The 21,902-nt window shown below is 39.7% G+C and overlaps 5 protein-coding genes across 5 annotated transcripts; 3 read left to right on the forward strand and 2 right to left on the reverse strand.

Moving 5' to 3' along the window:
* Positions 1-1,048: 1,048 nt before the first annotated feature.
* EAF02_009963 (uncharacterized protein) lies at positions 1,049-1,417 on the reverse strand (the record flags this gene model as incomplete). Its single annotated transcript, XM_038906011.1, has 1 exon — positions 1,049-1,417. One exon carries the CDS (start codon positions 1,415-1,417, stop codon positions 1,049-1,051), a length of 369 nt encoding a protein of 122 aa, XP_038754123.1.
* Positions 1,418-2,165: 748 nt separating this feature from the next.
* On the forward strand, positions 2,166-2,852 carry EAF02_009964 (uncharacterized protein; the record flags this gene model as incomplete). The annotated part of the gene is made up of 1 exon (XM_038906012.1): positions 2,166-2,852. One exon carries the CDS (start codon positions 2,166-2,168, stop codon positions 2,850-2,852), a length of 687 nt encoding a protein of 228 aa, XP_038754124.1.
* A 681-nt stretch (positions 2,853-3,533) lies between these two features.
* EAF02_009965 (uncharacterized protein) lies at positions 3,534-7,047 on the forward strand (the record flags this gene model as incomplete). Its single annotated transcript, XM_038906013.1, has 2 exons — positions 3,534-3,695; positions 3,733-7,047. The coding sequence occupies 2 exons, from the start codon at positions 3,534-3,536 to the stop codon at positions 7,045-7,047; spliced, it is 3,477 nt and encodes a 1,158-aa protein (XP_038754125.1).
* A 5,700-nt stretch (positions 7,048-12,747) lies between these two features.
* EAF02_009966 (uncharacterized protein) lies at positions 12,748-16,395 on the reverse strand. The gene is made up of 3 exons (XM_038906014.1): positions 15,465-16,395; positions 13,282-15,349; positions 12,748-13,125 (listed from the first exon to the last, which is right to left on the reverse strand). The coding sequence occupies exons 1-3, from the start codon at positions 15,547-15,549 to the stop codon at positions 13,107-13,109; spliced, it is 2,172 nt and encodes a 723-aa protein (XP_038754126.1). The 5' UTR covers positions 15,550-16,395; the 3' UTR covers positions 12,748-13,106.
* A 4,466-nt stretch (positions 16,396-20,861) lies between these two features.
* EAF02_009967 (uncharacterized protein) lies at positions 20,862-21,528 on the forward strand (the record flags this gene model as incomplete). Its single annotated transcript, XM_038906015.1, has 2 exons — positions 20,862-21,029; positions 21,090-21,528. The coding sequence occupies exons 1-2, from the start codon at positions 20,971-20,973 to the stop codon at positions 21,526-21,528; spliced, it is 498 nt and encodes a 165-aa protein (XP_038754127.1). The 5' UTR covers positions 20,862-20,970.
* Between the last annotated feature and the right edge of the window lie 374 nt (positions 21,529-21,902).

Here is a 21,902-nt window from a genome sequence, read left to right on the forward strand (position 1 = left end):
GACAAATGAGGAGCACCCAGTTTAGATAAAAACAATATGATAAGAATGAAGGTACTTGAGGTTTACTTTGTATGTCGCCCAAAATCGTACCCCCATCTTCAATATCTTATCCATGATATCAAACAACATAAGTTAAAAGTACTGTGTACTATTATCAGTACCGGTAGTACGTGAAGAAATTCCCATTTCTATTCCAACCTATCAGCCTCGGTAGACTTAGCCATATTAAACGGATAAGACCCACCAAGATCATGTAGCTTACCGTAAAACATGTTGACCCTGCTAAAGTTGGATATGATGGGTAAAGAGATCAAAATACTCCATACAGAAGTTTTAGTAGACATTGAGAAATAAATGTTCAAAGTCCCGTATCTAAATTGAGGTTAATGGTGGGGCAAGTTTGGGGTGAAGATTGACTTGCATGAGGAGCATGGATGTTGAATGGTTCAATCAAGAGAAGATCAGATCAGATCATCTTGACCCCATACCATCATCGATAAGAGAATGAAGAGAATATCAAACGGTTTCTTTGCGTAAAAGGTAAATGTAATACAATTGATATCTCAAAGGTATTTTCAATTATTAATTTGATTGAAAATCCCCGATAGAATCATATCGTGTTACTTGTCTAAGTGTAACCATTTGGCCAGCCGAGCCAGCTTGACGGAAAGGTACTGATTGGAAACTAATTGCGCCACTCTTTTCTATTTCTGATATTGCATTGGCAATTGTTCCCCGGAGCGGACATCCGCGTGGAATTCTGTAAGTTTCCCATTGTCTTCGGACTATGTGATGTCAGGTTCTACAACCTTTAGTAGCATGGTACTGTCGTGATCAGCTCAGATGATCCTTGAAAGATATCCCAAGTGCCGTTTCTTTCCCCAGGTATTGTTTGATTAAAACCTTTAGATTTGATGAGAATTACTTTGAGAAATATGGAACATCAATGTACCATACGTTGAAGACATCATCACATCGCCTCTTTGGAACTCATTCATCCATCACGGGTGGCGGTCTGGAAGGAGAAAAGGGATGTTCTACCTCAATATCATGAGATGTTCTTTCTCATAGCACACCTAATATTATTGTCAAGGTGATTTGATTCTTCTTCAATCAACAAAGTCAATTCATTGCCGACATCCTTTGCTTCGAGTTCGATGTATCCTAAACTTTGATACCAAGGACGATTGAAAGGAAGAATTTTGTTGGTTGTGAGGGTAATTGCTTGAAATCCTTCTTCCTTTATATCTTTCATCATTCTATACATTAAAGAATTCCCAATACCTTGCCTCTGATTATCCTTCTTGACCGAGACTTCAGCCACATGGAAATTATCATCAACTTTAAAACCTCCAAGGAATCCCACAGGTTTGCCTTCACCATCAACAGCCACCCAAAGATGATGATTCTTTAACATGGGTCATTAGTAGTGACGAATCCAAGACGGAATCATCAACGGGAACGTTGAAACATGTGAACAATTTAGCTGCTGATCGTTCAACGTCTGCTAGTAATGGAATATCCTCGTGTCGTGCTTCACGTATAGTATGATGATGCGATGTTGTAATCTTTGGTTGTTCATGTACCTCTGACATGGTAGTTCATCGTACCATCAAACAAGCTACTATGCCTTTGGAAGATAATGTATCGAAAAGTCTAGAAGGGTGGCTTATGGTCGTCAACGGTAATTGTGAGACAATTTATAATGATCTGGAAGAGTGAGACATAAGCTCGTATGAAGGAGTATGGAGAAGTACAAAGTAGTTGATGAAGATTGGTGTATCGAGTTTGTATGTAGAGTACCGGTCTTATGATCAACGACTAGACGATATCAATCGATGTAGTCGAGTAAATAGATTGATGGAGGGATGAATCGAATTTGGAATATTCAATCCAGCTGAAGATGTAAAATAATCTCCGTATCGTTCTTCATTCTTCGCCCCCGTATTAGGCTTTACTTCGCTAAAACTTTCATGATGCGGCGCAACCTCGCAACATCCAACCTTCACTAACAGCCTGGAAATACAGGACGACAATTCTCTCTTGTGAGATTCCTTCTCTACTCAACTTCCAAGGTTACTTCAACAAGCTTTCGTATATACACAATTCTCCCTACAAACAATACGAATTTCATACCTCTCCTACTCCTCCTTTTATTTACGACAATGGGAAAAAAATTGAAGAAAACCAATAACCCGTACCCAATATCTTCAATCGATACCCCTCCATCTACATTTACAGATTCCCTCCTCCTTCCAAAACTTATCGTATTCGATCTCGATTATACATTATGGCCCTTCTGGGTAGATACACATGTTACACCTCCGATCAAAGCAAATTCTGAACATTCTGCGACGACCGATCGTTGGGGAGAAAGTTTTGCTTTCTATAATGAAGTCCCTTCCATTCTCGCACAACTCAAAGAACATGGCATAATGGTTGGAGCCGCGTCTCGCACATCTGCTCCCGATCTAGGAAGAGAAATGTTAAGATTACTTCATGTTATGGATATAGATGGGAAGAAGAAGAAGGCGATTGAATACTTTGATCAACTCGAAATCTATCCTGGAAGTAAGATTACACATTTTACGAAATTACAAAAGAGTACGGGCATAGCATATAAAGATATGTTATTCTTTGATGATGAGGCAAGGAATAGGAATGTTGAATCTTTGGGAGTCAAGATGTGTTTGGTTAAAGATGGTGTTAATAAAGCAGAGATCAATCGAGGTGTCAAAGAATGGAGACAAATGCATGGTCATGAAATGAAGGTATCTGGTTCGGAGGATAGGATGGAAGGTTCTTCTACTGCTACATATAATGATGGAATGGATTATGATAACGATGAATAAATAGAAGAATACATTGGTATGGCGCGGGTAACATCTGGAGTTTTGGGATAGGATAGGATTTGAGAATACCTTTTGAAGTAGAGCAGGAGGAGGAGGGGGAGGGGCAATCGAGGCAACATTCATAGATGAAGAGTATGACAATACGAGTACGGGCAGTATGGGTAGCATGAGCATTATGAGCAGCATGAGCAGCATAAACAGCATACACAGTATGGGTACTATGGACAGTATGAGTATATATGAACATTATCGATCCAATATCATGCAAATACGGGTTTTCACGATAACACCCATACATCCAACATCTTGACATCTTCAAAAGCCGGCAAAGAGGAAGATGTTCAAGATATCAATATTACATACTCATCAATACTGTTACATATAAAATTTAGACGATTCCCTTCTCTTAACCTCATTGTCACCTTTATCATTAATACCTTTATTGTCTTCCCCCATCACATTCCAACAATGCGATCGCTCTTTCATACCCCTGTCGGTACCTGATTGATTGATTGATTGATTGATTGATGACCTCATTATTTGAAACTTTGATGCTTATTCCGCGACGCCTGACTTCGTGTTGAGTTCGTGTTAATTGGAATTTCTCTGATAACCTTACTACATCAACTTGATCGATTTCAATACTTCTCAAAATTATGTTTTCGGTGACAGATTTTCAATATGCCTCCATTCCTACCGCGCAAACGATTACGTTCTTCGTCCCCAGAGTCAGATCCCAAGCCAGGTCCGTCAAAGCAACAGAATAAAGGCAAAAAAGTCAAATCTTCAAAGCCACTCCACGAAAAGCTACATTATTTGACGATCTGGATGCTGGAGCAAAAGGTCCCGAGGATACCGAGGCGATTTACGCAAATCCAAGCTACAGATGAGGATGACGAAAGTTCTTTATCGTCCTTTCGATGAGGAATTCGAGGATGTTCCAAATACGAATAGACAACCCAACGATGGTGCGACGGAGAATGAGGATGAAGATGAAGACGAAGATATTGAGTTCGAAGATGTCGATACAAATATAACAGATAAACCATCTGCGAATATACCTACAGGAGATCTGGAACTTACATTAACGAAAGAAACGAGGATTTCACTTACAAATCCATCGGGGACGAAGAAAGGACCAAGTAAAATTGAGAGGGGTATAAGAATAGCTACACATAAAGTCCATGTTCAAATGTTAATGTGGCATAATGCGATCAGAAATTCTTGGCTTTGCGATAAAGAATTACAAGATATCCTGGTGGGAAATTTACCGGAAACAATTTTGAGGGAGATTGAAAAATGGAGGAAGGATAGCGGTTTACAAAGCCAGGTAGAAGATACTCCAAAGTCAAAGGGGAAAGGAAAGGGAAAGGCCACAAAAGGAAAGAACGATATCAGAAGTCAACGAGATTGGGGACAACCTGCCGAAAGACAAGAGGCTGGTGAAATCAATATGAGTCGTGGGGATCCTATGTTTCGACTTTTAAAGTTATTGATGCATTATTGGAAGCAAAGATTTAGAATTGTCGCACCAGGTTTACGAAAAATTGGTTACATGTCTCTCGAAAGGCTCGATCAAGAATTGAAGAGTTTCCAGAAAGATGAACATGACGTTGAACGACATGGCGAAAGGATAATCAATATACATGAATTTAGGAAGACAGCTAGAATTATGGAAGGTAGTCGAGATTTGGGCGAACAACTATTTACTGCACTTTTGAGGGGAATTGGTATTGAATCAAGAATGGTTGCTAGTCTTCAACCGGTAGGATTTGGTTGGAATAAGAACGAGGATGCTGTAGAGAAGAAGGACAAGAAGAGAAACGAATCTATTCCAGAGGATAATACGTCGGATACTGAGAGTAGTGAAGAAGAGAAGCATGTCTCGAAGCCTATCTCAAAGTCTACTACAACGCCTACCACCAAGCCTACAGCAAAGCCTCCCCCCAAATCCTCGAAGAAAGTAAATGGAACAGGAAAATCCACTCTGGTTCCAAAAAACTCCACCAAACCTACCAATGATTCGACGAGAAGAAGTTCACGCGGAAATGGGCTTAAGGATGCTCCAATCGATTTATCAGATTCCGAAGAAGCTTCCCTGGATAATACTGACGACGATGATGAATCTGTGGTTGACATCACTCCAGCCAAAACTCGTATACAACCATCAAAACCTTTTGACAAAGATATATCCTTCCCAAATTATTGGACTGAGATTTTATCCCCAATTACTAAAAGATTTACAGCTATCGATCCACTCGTTCTTAATGTCATTGCGACTAATGCTGAACTTCTTCAAAAGTTTGAACCTCGTGGTGCAAAAGCTGACAAGGCCAAACAAGTAGTGGCTTATGTTATTGCTCACTGTTCAGATGGTTCGGCCAAGGATGTAACGATCCGATATTTGAAAGGTCATATGTTACCTGGTCGGACAAAAGGCAATCGAATTCCAATTGAGAAAATTCCGGTTTACAATTCTAAAGGAAAAATCAAACGTTATGATCAATACGATTGGTTCAAAAATGTCATGAACAATTATATACGAGGGAGTAATAGATGCCCAAGGACTGAGATTGATGATCAAGAGGAAGCTACTGATCTCAAGCCCATTCAACCTAAGAAAAGGGAAGTGAAAGAAGGAGAAGAAAATCTTCTATTTTTCAAAAAGTCGTCAGAATTTGTGTTGGCAAGACATCTAAGAAGAGAAGAAGCTATTCTTGATACAGCAAAACATGTAAAAACGTTCACTGTAAAAGCAAAAGGCGACAATCCAACAGAAGAGAAAGTTTATCTTCGAAAAGATGTCGTCAGTTGTAAAAGTTTAGAAACATGGCATAAAGAAGGTCGAGCACCCCTACCCGGTGAAATACCAAGAAAACGTGTACCATATCGAGCAGCGACTACAAATCGAAAACGTGAACTTGCAGAAGCAGAGTTGGAAAGTGGAGAAAAAATGTTACAAGGTCTTTATAGTCGTGATCAAACTGATTGGATTATTCCTCCACCAATTGAGAATGGTGTGATACCGAAAAACAATTATGGAAATATGGATGTTTATGTTCCAAGTATGGTACCGGTTGGTGCAGTACATATTCCTAGAAGAGGTACAAAGAGGATTTGTACACGATTAGGTATTGATTATGCGGAAGCTGTTACTGGATTTGAATTTGGTGCTAGAATGGCTATACCAATCATTACTGGTGTTGTGGTTGCTGAGGAGAATTTCGATCTTGTCATGGAAGAATGGGAAAGAGATGAAGCAGAAAGAGTTAGAAAAGAAGATGAGAAGAAAACTAAAGCAGCGATTGGTATGTGGAGGAAAATGTTGATGGGACTTCGAATTATTGAAAGAATGACGGATGAATATGGACATGGTGGAGAAGAAGTTGATGCTGTTAATCCGTTTAATAATAGGAATAAGAAAGGGAAGGAGGTTGATGGAGATCCGGAATTGGAGGAAAAAGCGTTGGAAATGCAACAGCAAGATGAAGAAATGGCAGGTGGTTTTTTCCCTGAAGGTTATGATGAGGAAGAACCGGAAGAACATCATTCGACCAGTTTCTTTCCAGTTGTTGCTTCACAGGATGATGGAGATGGTGGTGGATTTATCGTGGAAGATGAAGGAAAAGAGATCACTAATGGTACTAATGGTTCTCAAACATTTCAATTCATTGGGAATGAACATACCGCGACAAATGCAACTTCGGAAGATGAATTAGAATCAGAGGAAGAAATCCAACATAGAAAACCACAAGTTATAATTCCTGCACCAACACCCCGCAGTAGAGGAAGACCCGCAGCGTCGACGAACAAAACTCCCGCAAAAGCAAAAGCAAAACCCACTTCAATCTCCAAACCTAAACCGAAAACTCCCGCAAAACGAGCAGCTCCAATACCAAAAACTTCTGGTAAACGAAAACGTATACCGGACTCGGAGGATGATGAGAATCTTGAGGATAATGCATCTTCTTCACTATCCGATATCGAAATGGATGATGACGCGGAAGAAGAAGAAGTAATAAAACCCTCTCCGAAGAGATCAGTACCGAGGAAATCGGCAACGAAAAAAAGAGGAACGATATCCGTAACTTCTAGTCCGGCAACGAGAAAAACACCGAGTAGAAATGCTAAGAGAGTGGGTGAGACGGGGACGAGGTCGAGATATTTTGAACATGAGGATAGTGAAAATGAGTGAAGAGTGAGATGAACGGGAACTGAGGGGTAGGCATGGTGAGGAGAGGGTCGTGTGTGTGTGTGTGTGTATGATAGCTCTGAATGATACTATATCGGGTTGATTTGTTCGATTTGTATGATAAGTTATGATCTTCTTGGAGGTTAGCTTTTATAATAATAAGGAATAGTATTATTATAATGATAGTGGAAGATCTAGTCAGTTTAAGCTTGAGGGATAAATCGAATATATAGAAGAGTTGAATTGAAGTCAATTTAGAAGAGCTAGGCTGAGTTGAGATGAATTGCTTGCTTTTTCCTAGATTTTCTTTAAAGAATATTCTAGGTTTATATAGTTTATAATGAAATTCCAGTATATTCTATGCTTATAAATAAGATCGATTTAAATCGTATCTTATAGAATCATTTTAGATAATAAAAAGAAAGTACAACCAATCAATTTAGCGATATTTCCTGTATACTTCCATCTAGTTCCATTTCATTCTATTCCATTATAAATCAATTTGATAAGAGATACTATTATACAACTATATGATAATATGATTTTATAATATAAGATCATATTATATGTGTATTAGTCATCAAGATATCCCTTATTTAGTAAGATATTAATAAGTGATTTAGTGGACTTATTATGAATCCTCACAGATCTGATGTAACGAGGCGGGATTTTAATTTTGTTTTTGCTTTGGTATGGGGGAGCAGAGATGAGGTCATGAAATAGATGGATGGGTCGATGAATAGTGCGGAAACTTTAGAGAAGTTTGGTATGAGGAATGGTGAGTGTATATCCTCCATCTAGAGGTAGACTTGGAGATAGAAGATAGAAAAATCGAGTGTGCCTTTGGAAATCGAGATTGTAGGGGAGGGGTCAATCTCACTTCTGCGTTACTGCGTTTACTGCTGCATTGTATGTATTGAGATGGATTGGGGGAATGTGGGTGGAGGTGGTGTATTCTTGATGCTAGATGACTGGTGAGTGGTGAGTTGTGGGTGGATGTGGATATGGATGTGGATAATTGGGTAGGTGAGCAGGTAGATAGGTAGATAGGAGGTAGGTAGATGATTGCTGATATCTATTCATTTGTTCATCCATCCATCCACAATTATCAAATTAACACTCAAACTCAAACTCAGCCGCGACGCAATATCCAAAAACTGCCGGAACTTGGAAGTTCATGAATATCTGAAATCTCAGCTCAGCTCATTTTATATAGACTGTAGTACGTAGTACTCACTACGCACTAAGTACTTACATATGTACATATATAAGAAATGTATTTTCTGGGACTGGGAAGTTTGTTTGCTTTGCTTGCTTGCTTGCCTTTTTCTATGGTGTGTGGTGTATGGTATGTGGTATGTATTCAGATTTATATATTCAGATTTATGGATTCAATTCATGGATTCAATTCATACATTGTATTCAATTCATGGATTCAATTCATATATCTATCTATCTATTTATCCATCAGCGTAACTAATCTAGTAAATTACCTACGCCCATGACTTAATTCTTTGAGGTGGAGATCTTTGAGTTGTAGTTCTTGGAAGGAACTTTTTGAGTTCTTCGGTTCGTCTCGGGTCATTTTGGTTCGTTTTGGATTTAGATTCCGGAAGACTTCATTGATTCACTAAATGACTGGTTTCCTTACTCGAGGGATAAATAGATGGGAAACACTGAAAGATTGATTGGTATGGTTTTGGAGGTAGATTGGGTCAGGAACACCAGGAGATGATTGGGTGGAGTGTTGGGTATGTGGTTTGGAGGAGATGGGACATGGGAGATGAGAAGTATGATGGTGAGTTTGATGTGATGGAATTTGAAGTGAAGTGATTTGATATAGAAAAGAATGTTTTTGCTGTCGCTGTGGTGATTATGTTTTTGAAATCTGTTCATGGAGATTATTTCATTGTCGTTTCCTAAGATTTGTTGTCGATGATTTTTGAGGTAGAAAGGTATAAAGGTATATAAATCTTCCCTATTCCTTTTCTTTCCCCTCGAAAGGGTTTAGTCAAAATAAGGGGATGGAGATGTATATGCGTCAGATGGATTTCAAACGATAGCCTACACATCTAGTTCGTCGCGTCTGATGTTTGGTATTGGAGAGGTGAGCTCTGGGGGAGGAAATGGGTTCATATATACCGGAGGTGAGATAGGATTGGAGTTTAATGTGAAGATGGAGCTATAATGTCATTTGTGGTCTAGATTGAGCTATCAATCAAACAGCTCCTTCCGAATCAATTGATATCTGGAGGTATCCGATGGTAACTCTCCTTGCGGCGCGACTATGTTCGCGATTCATTTTCTTAACCGAGAATTTACCTCGATACTTACTCGTGATATCTAGGATCTCCAGGGCTCTCTATTTAAGCTCTTATACGGTCCATTACCTTTCTGGTCAAAGAAATTATGCATTCAGGATTTAACAACAGGGGCTGGAGTGTTGATCAGTTACGCGATATACTTGAGTGATTTTCTAACATCTAAATTGCATTTTCTACTTCTGAATCTTAGCAGTCTTTAGACCTTGCGATTTTGAGGATGGTACAAGGGTGGATTTTTGTTGTTTCTTATATTTCATATACTGCCACTTGTAATCGGTGGGAACTTGTCAAATATGATGGGTATATACATCAGTGATGATAAGTAAACAGCCATATCATTTCGACAGTCAAGCACATGGAAATTAAGTAGCTTTTCGTCTCTTCTTGATCTGAGATATCTAGTTATCCATCTGGATAGGAATTAACTTCGCTGCTTTCCAAGCTCTGCTGCTTCTTTCCTTAAGGATTCTTGTCAGATGGCTCTCGAACCATATGGCGTAATCTAGCACCCAGTGGTCCTTTTATATAACTCCGTCTTTCAAAGACTTCATGATAGACATTCAACACAAAGAATACGTGGAATTATCAGGCTTACGTCTAGTGAATAGTTATAACAGAGTTCCGTGGTAGTACAAGATGATGCTATCCATTCAGTCTTCTTTCGAGTACATCTAGATTCGCTCCACTGTGTTTATTTGACGGGTACTGTCTATATTAACTCCTCGGAACACCTCTCTCTGTGGCCACAAGCACCTCACAAAATCCTAGCACTAAGTATGCGCACAGGATGGTTTCAATGTTGATTCTTCGAACGTTCTCCATGACTGCCTTGAGATCACGAAAGTTTCAGATGGAACATCAGTCACTCCTTGGGACTTGACATATGATGTGTGAGATGAAAAGTATAGATGATAAATAACACATAACTCAGTGACAGCGAATAAAAGAGGAAAGCTGAGATGAGAAGAAAATGGCAACGAAAATAACCCCGCCGCAAGTAAAGCAGTTGCGTTGAGCACGATTTACAAACAAATTTCAATCTGAGATCAACAACGTCTTCGGAGAGCCTAAAGAATTCTAGAGAATTTTTCCCTTCAGGTGGGTTCCGCGGTGCATAATATTGAAATGTGTTGTTCTCTTCTGAAAAGCTTCTGGGTGAATAACCATCCGTGATATCAAAACCTGGCTAGAATTACCTAGACAGCACCTAGGAATCTTCAGGAGTTTGATTATCCTCTCTCATATTCACCCCATTCCCTATTTCACATGTCCAATTCAACTCCATCCACTATTACTCCAATATTTTCTCCCCCTTCAACCTTGTAGCAAATAATCAAAATCAAAAATCACCAGGACTTCAACTTTTCTCCCATCTCTCTGTATTTAATACCTCTATTCAGCACCTTGAATCGGCATAGAAAACTTGCAACGCAGAGGTACCCAACCCAGGTCAACCATGAACGGTGCATTTGAGCCGCCCAGCCTTCCGCACTCTCAAAGTCGCGAAGGCGAGCTCATTCATAAATCCCTAGAGTACTGTGAATGTACAAAAGATGATTATTTGAATATTCTTAACCACAAATTACGTTATCACCGAAAGTTTTGACACCAAAATCCGCGACAACAACTATCCCCAATCGACGACAGCCCACAAACCTCCCAGATTAACAGTCCACAAGCATGATCTCCCCCTTTCTCCCGCCCCAGAAAATAGAAAACGCAAGTCCCTGTATCAATGATCAAATCACAGAATCTCCAAAGCCGTCCCATATTTTCTCCTGACCGATCAGAATTATTTGAAGACTCTACTCTATTACCGAATCATCCACAGGAGTCTAAGTACCTAGATACCCATGCCATGCAAAACTCAACGTGAGAAATTCCACCAAATGTATGCGATTCCAGAATCATCATATTCATCTCCTACAACTGTACACAGCCGCCGACGCAAAAGCCAGGAATCTATTTGATATCTCTGTCTCTACACTTGCGAGGTATATCTCCCTCTCCCTCTCCAATCTCCTTCTCACTCCCTCTAAGAATCTTCCAGATTCCAGATTACAGATCCCTTTCGATGTCCATTTCAAAATCTACTATCACCCGCTCTTTCCCAAAAGCCATTTCGAAATCCATTCAAAGTCCTCGTAACGAGTTCAAACTTATAGCACTTCATATGGATTTTTCAACCCAAAAAGTTTTTTGAATATGGAGTTCACTTTCTGATTCTTTTATATAATCTATTCTTGGTATTGTTTAGTTTTATATTTATATTTAAATAGTTTTTAAAGGACTATATTATAAATATAAATCGAATCATCTAATATTAATAAATAATAAGAAATCTATAAATTTGTATATAAATCTTCCTATTGAAAATAATTTCTAAATTTTCTATTTATAATATAATCTTTCAAATCTTTCAAATCTTTTAGATCCTAATCTATATTCTAATTATTCTTATTTAATAATATTAAAATATCAATCTTTTATTTCTATTATTTATCAAAAAGATTGAAAACTGAAAATAATTTCTTTAATTTTTACAAATTTTAAAGGGTTTTATATATTAATAAATTCAATAATAAATAAGTTACAAAAAGAATAATATTAAAATATATAATCAAAAAATATATTATCAAAAAAATATATTACATTAAGAAAACATATGGATTATATCATAAAAAACCAAAAAAATAAATCATATAAAAATATTTGATACAAAGAAGAATGTCACGGTGTGAGATCACGTGACATATTGGTCCCCTCGGAGGGGACCGAATTGGGCGCTCGCGCCGGAGCGCAAGTGAGCTAGGGCCCGATCGGGCTAGCTCGCTTAGCAAAATCCTGTATATCTTCAACTTGGAAGATCCTGTATCATAGCTCTTTGAGCTACATCTTAATCCTCAATCTGAACCCATTGCCTGAACCAATATAACTTTGCCAGATTAGGGCAAAGTTATTAGAACCCTATCCCGCCCGCCTGCCCCGTGATAAAGAACATATTATATTAAAAAATCAAAAAGTAAATTTCAGATTCAAAAACGTTTCGGATTGAAAAATCCGTATGAAGTATCAAACTGCCTGCTACAACTAACTCAAAAGTTTGACAAATCGCGATGTGCATTCATTCTCTCCTCTCCTCTTCTCTTTCCTCTTCTTCTCTTCCTTTCTCGTCCCATCCCCCCACCTCTCCCATCAACTAAGAGATCAACGTATTCTATTACCGACTCACCTTCCCCTACTTTCACTCCTCCCACCCTCGCCCCGAGATTCACCTCACATCAAGCATCTTACAATGCATACATAAGCATAAGCATACAACATACAAATCTGCATAGATATAGGTATCCATCAATCCACCAATACATCAACAGAATTGGTTTTAAACTAATTGTTTTATTCTTCGCTATTTCTTGTACATACACATGTATATGTAAATGCACTTAATCCTCCCCTTTAGCTCCAACCTCCACCTACTCCACTCCACCTACTCCACTCCTCCTCACCTATTGTCCTACCTTCTCATCTCCTTCCGTAGCTCCTTTCCTCTCCTCTCTTGGCCCGCCTTACTCTGCCTACTCTCCTACTTCTCGCATAAATTGAACTCCTATTGCTATTCCTATTCCCAACCTTAATCCTATTCCATCCAAACCGAAACGCCGAGAAACGAAATAATGGTATCGGAACTAGAAGTTGTACGTCCACTCGTTTATTCGTTCATACTTATTTGTATTATTATTAATCTGCTTTAATGGCACTATAATATCATCAGCTTCGTACTTAAAACATCAACCTCAACCCCACCACAAGCGAACATCGTCATCCACTCCCCTCTCTTTCTTCCAAAAGGAACCACTTAAGTACCCGACTAAGCCCAAAGACAGAAGACAAAAAAAATCTTTCAATAACTTACCCATAAACCCTTCTCACAAACCAAAAACTGGTCAAAAATCCCACTGTTCCGGTTGCTAACCCATAAGTAACAGCCACGACTCCGCAATAACTGAAAAACAACATTCCACTAACAAATCCCTCAATATGCAACCTTCTCATGTAAAACCACACACAATATGCCATAACCCAAACTGCTGATCCACCTCCTACGAGGAAAGAATGCCACCACCAATTGTAATCTTCAGCACAAAGTTTTATGTAAATGGTAACGATTGTGACTTCCGCAATTGTGATCATGAGAAGAAGAGTTATGAGAGAGAGAAACCCGAATACATAGTAATACCCACTTTTATCTTGCCAAAGTGATTGAAAGACGAAAAGAAGTTCGATGAAGATTACTGCAAAAGGGATGAGGCCAGCCAGGAGAATTGAAGAGGTAGAACGGATATACCAAGGTTGAATTGGTACTTGACGAGGGATAATAGCCGTTTTTGTTGGGGATTCCCATGCACCGGAACGTGTGTAACCGTAGTAAGAGCCGGCATAGACAAGAGGGAGTTGGATGCAAAGCCATAAGAATACAAGAGCGATGAGGGTACCGAATGGAAGGGCAGTACTAGATGCTTGGGCCCAAACGAATAAATTGAGGATGAAGACTAGAGAAAAGAGGAGACCAGGGAAGAGAATGGCTGTGATCAAGGTATTTTTGCGCCAATTGAGACCTCCAAATGTTTTGTAAACACGTGCGCTGAAATAACCAGAGAAAACTCCTGCGAAGATGAAAAGACCGATTCCGACACTGATGAATCCACCACGGAAACTAGGATTCAGTATACCTAGACTACTTAAAGAAAGTAATCCAAAGGCCATGAAGACGAGTTGCATTCCTGATCCGATCAAAGGTGCTAGAAGATATCCATAAGGAGGCGGACGGAAAACATCTCCATGAAGTAATTTCCACCCAGTAATATCTTCCAGTTGCTCATCATCGGAAGAAACATCGGCATCATTCTCGGTATCAACCTGATCCAATAAACCGAGTCCAGTTTTTTCCCCAGTTTTAGGTGATCTTGCTCCACTACCAGGTCTAGATCTTCTTTTTGGTTTTGATTTTCCATCTTCTCCAGACACATCCTTTGCATATGCTTTAATATCTCCTCGAACAGTTCTGGCTAAGATCATAGCAACAATGCCACTAAGAAGACCTGAAATAATCAAAGAATTGACGATAGCCAACCAATGAATTCTTGATCCTTCCTCTTGGTTAACGAAGTATAGATCCCATCGATTTCTCCATTCGACCTTTTCATCTTCACGGAAATAGACAGAGTAGGTGTATGGAATCTCCATTGTAGCTCCATCATCTAAATCTATTTCCCTTTCCGGTGGATGATATGATGAAAGTGGGTATGCGAGGGTTGATGAAGAGTCGGTATGATTCGGGGCGAGATATAATTCAAATGGTGTATCGACATCATTCAAATCCGCAGGACATCCCGATTCCACTCTCTTATCAGCTCCAACACTCTTGGTATAAACTTCGAATCCAACAATAACCTTTCCACCCTTTTCTCCATCCTTTCCTGGAGCTTTTCGATATCGGAGAACGATTGTAAGATGGTTGTTGATGAAATACCTCGCTTTGCCAGTTTGAGAAAAATCCTTATAACCCAATTTGAATCCAGCAGCGTAATATTTCTTACTTTTATCCACTGTCACAAAACTCGTTGCTCCAGGTAAATTATCCACAATCCATTCCACAACATACCCATCCTTAACCAATTCTTTTGCGCGCTTAAGATCTCTTCGGGTGACCGTTTTGGAACAGAGGAAATTACATTCTTGATCCTTCCCCATTACCAATTCGATATCGGATTGTGTGATTCGGTCCCCTCGTAAGACTTCGCCAAGATTCAATGATATACTTTGGCCGCTGAGCAGAGAAGATCCGGCATGACGAACACCGGTTGGAGGACAGACGAATGGAAGATCGTAGTAGGCATATTGTAATTGTGTATTATCGGAGTAAACCTTATTAACTAGCAAAGGGATTGCTTCGTTGTCTTTATAACTCTTAATCGACCAACCTATATGAATGGGAGGACAGTTAGATCATTGTCCGGAGTTTAACATCTAGCAGACAAGGGGGTGAGATGAGATGAGATGAGATGAGATGGATATGGCAGAAAGCGGCAGACGTACCTGGTATGTAGAAAGCATCCGTTATTGAAATTGCTAGAAAGAATAATAACCAACTTCCTATCCTCATTGAAGAATTGGTAGCCATAGTACTGATGTTATCTTGTCCAATAAATTATTAAAAGGTGTAAGTCGCTCAATAAGAAATTGAACTTCCCCCAGGTTTGAAGTCCGTAAGTTCCGTAAGGTCCGTAGATGTCTTTGGATGACGGTCGCACCAAACGGAGTTGTCGAGATTGAATTGAAGATAATCTTCTTATCGATGAAATAATGTAATGATCGCGTGTTTCTTATTAAAGTTTTCCTCTTCTTCTGTTGATGAGATAGAAAGGTATCCTCCTCCTTCTTTCCCTTTCTCCCTTCTCTAATCTTTAGCCAAGATGTCGTATCGCTCTGTTGCTCCTTCAAGATGGATGCGCGATGGCATAAAGCGTAATATGGGGATTGGGATTATATTTTCAGATAAGAAGCTTAAACCTTCAAGGATCAAAGCAGAGTCCTTGATAACGAGCGCAATTGGCACAAAGTACCTCTTTTGAAGAATTTAAATCGTGATGGAGATGACGGGACTGTGAAGTTGTCTTCTCATGAATGAAAGGAGATGGAGAAAGTGGTATTGGTGAATGAATTATGTTATTTGATGGTAGAGGATTTAGATGTACCAAGGTTCGAGGCAAGCCGATGAAGATTGAAGTGGAACTAGAACGAGAACGAGAATAGGAACGAGAACGAAAACGTGAACTAGAACCAAAACTACCTAGGCGGACAATATTCTCCACCAAAACGGCTTGAACAGGTTTGGAGTGGGAGGTATGGCAAGGGAAGGGGATGGAGATGGAAGATGGAAATATATAGAACAATTAAGATGGTAGGGACATGTACAAAGTAAAGAAGAGTGAACAGTGAAGAGGAGATATATTCACATTTCCTTGTACGTGATTGGTACGGAACATATTCTCATATCTATGGTTGTATTGTGACGGAATGAAATCTCATGCATCTATTAATCTATTCATCTATCGAGAGAGTATTCATCCATCCATCTAGACCATTCCGAAACAAACGACCTTCCCCTTTTCATTGATCCCGAATACATCGGATATCATTCGTTAGATATCAGATATTGTTACCGAAAATGAATAAATTGATACTTATCAAATGGAAGTAATAAGCCGAGATATTTATTCATTCATTGCCCCTATGTACCTATCTAGTATTTATGTGTTGATAAATTTATTATGTATTTATTATGTATTTATTATGTATTTATTATGTATTTATTATGTATTTATTATGTATTTATTATGTATTTATTATGTATTTATATATTTATATGTTTATTATCATGTGTTCATGTCTAAAAATAGTAATAATTCCTCTTCACCTTATATCCACTTACGCCACACGTGAAATTTGGAACTCTTGTCTTCCACCAAGTTGTCTTTGACCATCTCTTGTCCCGAGCCGCTTAGTTCGAAAACTTCAAACACGACGACAACATCAAATCGTCAGAATGTCTTCATCTCATCTCTTTTCTCTGAAACAAATGACATCCGTGTTTGAAAACTATTTGTTTATCAATTCTCCCGTCATAATCTTCCGTCATCCCGTCTCAACCCCTCACACATCACGGCACAGGATGTATCGCATGCAAAACGTACATGTCCGAATGAGCTTGAGGATGACGAATCTCATGCCTGTGCTTGCATATCTACTACGCAGTTCATGTCGGCCCTCTTAAAATAGGTCGTAGATCAAAATTTGAAGCGGGCGTACGCAATAACATGTTTCTAGAGTTAGAAACGCGAATGGTAGGTAAGAAATTGGACTTGGGTGTTTCGTAATGCCACAAATCGTATCTCATAATGGGAGAAGTGGTGTATCTGGAAGAAAGATTGGCTTGAGTCACATTGTAAGATTCTTGATACTTGAATATCACTTCTTCATCCCACGAAGGACAATGTGGACGGTATAATATGTGTTTTTGCGAATCTCGAAAATTCTTCATTCCTCTCAAGTCTAGAACATCAAGTTGATGATCAGCACCTAATAGAGCGAAACGTTACATTGATGGGCGTCAATCCATTCGCAGAGATTTGAACCTAAGCATTCTTACTATGTATCTCTATTTTCCATCTTTTGAGTTTGTCGACTCTGATCTTTGCCCGTCAAGGTATGGTTTTGATATCGTTCACGTGATATATTCTTCGTATCCTCGTCTTCTTTCAATTGCTTTTTGTCTTGTTGCACGTCTGTTTCACTTCTAGCATACATATCAGAGGGATTCCCCTTGTCTTCTATTTAATTGGGACGAACCATGTTTCCTGATTCTTCTGTCCGACACGTGATTCATAAAAATGAATGTACTTATGGTGCATAGCTCATCCTGGGGTTCCTCACCGGTACATTCTGCTTAAAAAGCAACAATTGGACTAAGGATAATGCATGACCGGTACTTTACCGGTATATTGGCGTTCCATGGCAAAGTGCGCCAGATCTCAAAGACCATGTGTTCAGACTGCAACTACTCGTTCGTCGCACCATTTTTACATGATAGAGACAGGGCGTCGATCATATATCGCTTTCTCACCAGCTCTAGTACAATTCTTTGAATTGCTACGTAGGATTCATCGGCTGTGTATATCATAGCGATACAGCGATAGATCATCTTGAACGTGGATATCCACACAAGAGAACAAAATCTTGGCGAGAAATGGCCCCTCGATTTTGTACTATGTACCACAAATAAATCCCTCCAGTCTAATGAAGATGTCAAAACTCGAAATACAAAAAGATCTCCACCAAGATTCTTCATCTGTCAAAGACCAAAGACCGAGTTGACAGCAGATCAACAGAAGTCATACGTTCCGAAATTTGGTTCGCATTAGCTCTCGGTCTTGTCCGACATTTTCACTCCTGATTTCTTAGGTTTTGAGTGTTTAATGAAGAGTACACCTAGATTTTGGATAGCAATCTTGGTATGATGTCAAAAATTTATACTTTGAACAGTCTCCACTCCGTCTGAAGTGCACGAAAATAGTTTCTGTTCTTCCATTTCCTACTGACTGTCTCTTTATTCCCGTTAGCTAGAGTTTTGAGGATGATCATCTAAGATATCGATGCCGCTATATTCGAAGTAATCTACAATTAACGGACAGAATTGGAAACATAGTGATGATATGAGCTTGAGATCTGTGAGTATAGGGCTATCAACACCAATCAACCATTATTCGTGAATAGATATACATCTATGACTCCACAAAGACTCAAAGTATCCAAGCTTCGTGGCTCTCATTAGATCGACCTAGATCACTGATTTTCAGCACTAAGAGCAAAAGGCACTAGTGTGAGACTTTATGCTGTCTATCATATACCGGATTATCGCAAGCTTGGTAGTTCAATGCCGTCTCAAACGAGGATACATATAATGAAAGATCTAAGGGGGTCGGCACTCAGATCCGTCCTACCATGAAAATATTATGTGAACATGCAATTCACTCACTGGAAGATAATTTTTTATTCGGATTATTGTTCGAGTTATCGATTGTGATAGTCAAGATTTTCATCATCAGGATAATTATCGGGAATAAGTTTAACCTATCTTATTGTACGCGTATGTTACAAGGAGAATGAGGAAGTACCTTGCAATCTCTTCAATCCTCTTGTTCATCTGTTATCCCCATTTCATTCCCGTTAGTTCGAGTTGTAGAACGGTAGATACTCATCTTCCATACCTTTGATATCGCATCCCTCCGCTCTATGCATAATCCTCATAAAAACGAATCATAAAAACAAATCATAACTCCAACGTTGAACTCAAATCTCAGGTACCCGAATGCAGATGATTCAGCCTTACACTACACAGGATTTTAGTAGATAGTTCTTACAAAATCACATGGCCTACGTGTCAAAAGTTGTTTAAAATGCGCCACCCGTTGCCTATCTTTTCATAATATTCGTCGCAATGCTAGCAGCCTGAGGGAAACTTCTTAGGATATTATGTAGTAGATCTGGTCGTATATAGTTACCTTGTACTATACATGTTTAGTTAGACGGATTGTATAATATATTATGAAAAGCTTATCAAAGAAGATCATTATTTCAACCTTGGATTGGCCTTTTTTTATCCATAATTTCTCACCCCTCGCTCTTCGACCTCCATCTATCATTGGCATCCTGGATCAAATCCTCCACTCACAAACAACTTCGTACATGATCCAATAGGAAGTCCTACAGCTTTAGACTTAATCAACTAAACGACAAAGTATTACTATACAAACCGTTACTGTCCTTGTACATCATAATGTCTTTGATTTCACCTACAAATTGAGATCGATCGACGTTGCATTAGTGCAATCTCAGTATCCATGCATTATTCATCGTATCCTTCTCCATTAAATCTTGACTCTTGAGGGTCCAAAGTTTGAAGGATTGTATTTGCGCATCGTATACGTGAACTCTATCACCACTCGAAGCGAACGCACCCCGCAACATCCTTCGATAACCGTTCCATAATAAGCTACTAGTATCAATACAGCTGCAGGTATATATTGTGTCCAGAGCTAAGGACAAAATGTGAACCTTCCAAGCTTCGGTTGCACCCATTATGTCACGAGCCACGCCATCCGCCATAACCGCGTGAGCTGGTTATGGAATTTCTGTCGCATACTCAGCCTATCATTGTCTTAATCTACAGTAGTCATACAATGATCAACAGGTTCATCTACCAAATCTGGAAGCTATAGCCATTTACAGTTGGCCAATGCTTGTACCTGCGTCTGTGCGCGAACTATCTTTAAGGTTTGTATTAGTAAGGTTTCTATACTCCAATCGTCGTGTAAACGAGATATAGCCTTCCAATCAACCTAAAACCCCAATGTTTCTGCACCCCGACCATTCTGCGCTCTAATCATACATTCTGCCTAGTGGACCATCAACCTTAGAAAATCATCTAGTCCACAAACTCCCGGCTTGCTTGAAAACCTTTTAGATGTACAAGCTCCGCACAAGGCCAAGCTTATAGACTAAAGATTTTATAGTTTTCACGTACTATGCTTAGCGAACGCATCAAACAACGGATGACTTTTATACGTAGTCGAATTCGAGATCTCCCAACTGATGCCCGATCCTGGGCTCGCAAACTCCGAAGCAAGCGCCATGAAATTAATGTTAGTGTGTGGATAGATAAATCCTTGATATTTGGAGCTTGCGATCTCTTAGTCCTTGGCCAAGTGAGTGACACCTGAGAATCGTACGGTTATGGCAAAGTAAGTATTGGATAGAGTTTTCGTGCCTGAAGCTGGTGGGTTCAAACGTGGTATTTCTTTTTTACTTATATGGCATGATTTTCCTAGAATAATGGGAAGATCATTTAAGTTCTTACTTATACCCGTCTATATTTTTTGGAGATAAAGAATTCCTTTTGAAATAATATCATTTCCAACCCGCACAAGTTGAACACTGAACCTCTCTGATCCAAAATCAAATAACATCGGTTTACACAACCAAAATGTCTTCCTCAGCATCATCGTCATCGACGTCGAATATACAAAAAATCAAAAAACTCTTGTAAGTTTCTCCCATACTACAATCTTTCCTCATATCTCACACTAACACTTCACTCTCCAGTAAGCTCAAATCCCCATCTTCATCACGCTCCAACTCCCGCTCCACAAGCCTATCCACAAGCCCATCCAGCACCTCTCTCCACTCTCCCCATCCCTCACCCACATTCGACTCCAAACCACGCATCCAATCCTCCTCAACCATAACGTCCATCACCTCCTCCCACTGCTCGCACTCCTCCTACTCCACTTCACGCAAAGGATCCACATCCGGGCTCTCCACCGCAGCAGCCTTCTCCATCTCCTCCTCCAACCACACCATCCTCGAAGACTCCCGCAATTCCATCGACTCTCGGAATCGCATCGCGGGTCTGGGACTCCGCGGCAGCGGGATCAGTATGGGAATGGGTGGCGCGACGACGAGGTGTAATAGTCTCTCGTCGATGATTTCGATTGGATCGTTGGAGATTGAGAAGACGGAGACGTTTGGGGTGGGAGATTGAGGAGAGGGGTGTGGGGGATTTGGAGTTGGAAATTAGGAAGGAGAGGAGGAGGGGGAAGGTGTGGGAGGGAGAGTTGGGGGACTGGATGTGTTAGGATTTGATGTCTGGGTGGGAGAAATCCATTCTTTGGATTGGAAACATTCATTTATAATAATCGCTTGGATTATTGATTTCTTTTGTCTTTTGATTTTTGGGGGAAGGATAGCGTCGTGGCTGCATAGTAGGCACGCAGGTAGCAAGGTCTTGATAAGGACCGGAATTGAGAAAAAGAAAAGCATGGATGGATGGATGGAATGGTTACGTATATGGATATGGAAGTATCAAGGGCTGATTACTTGAGTATCGAATGGATAGGATGGGATAGGTTGGGATAT

This window comes from Botrytis sinoallii, assembly GCF_014898435.1.
Source record: "Botrytis sinoallii strain Bc 23 chromosome Unknown BSIN_023, whole genome shotgun sequence".
NCBI classification, from domain to species: Eukaryota; Fungi; Ascomycota; class Leotiomycetes; order Helotiales; family Sclerotiniaceae; genus Botrytis; species Botrytis sinoallii.

Coding starts and splice junctions, on each gene's coding strand:
- EAF02_009966 (XM_038906014.1), bottom strand. CDS start 15,549: ATGGCTACCAATTCTTCAATGAGGATAGGAAGTTGGTTATTATTCTTT. Junction 15,350..15,464: donor GGATGCTTTCTACATACCAG/GTACGTCTGCCG, acceptor CCATTCATATAG/GTTGGTCGATTAAGAGTTAT.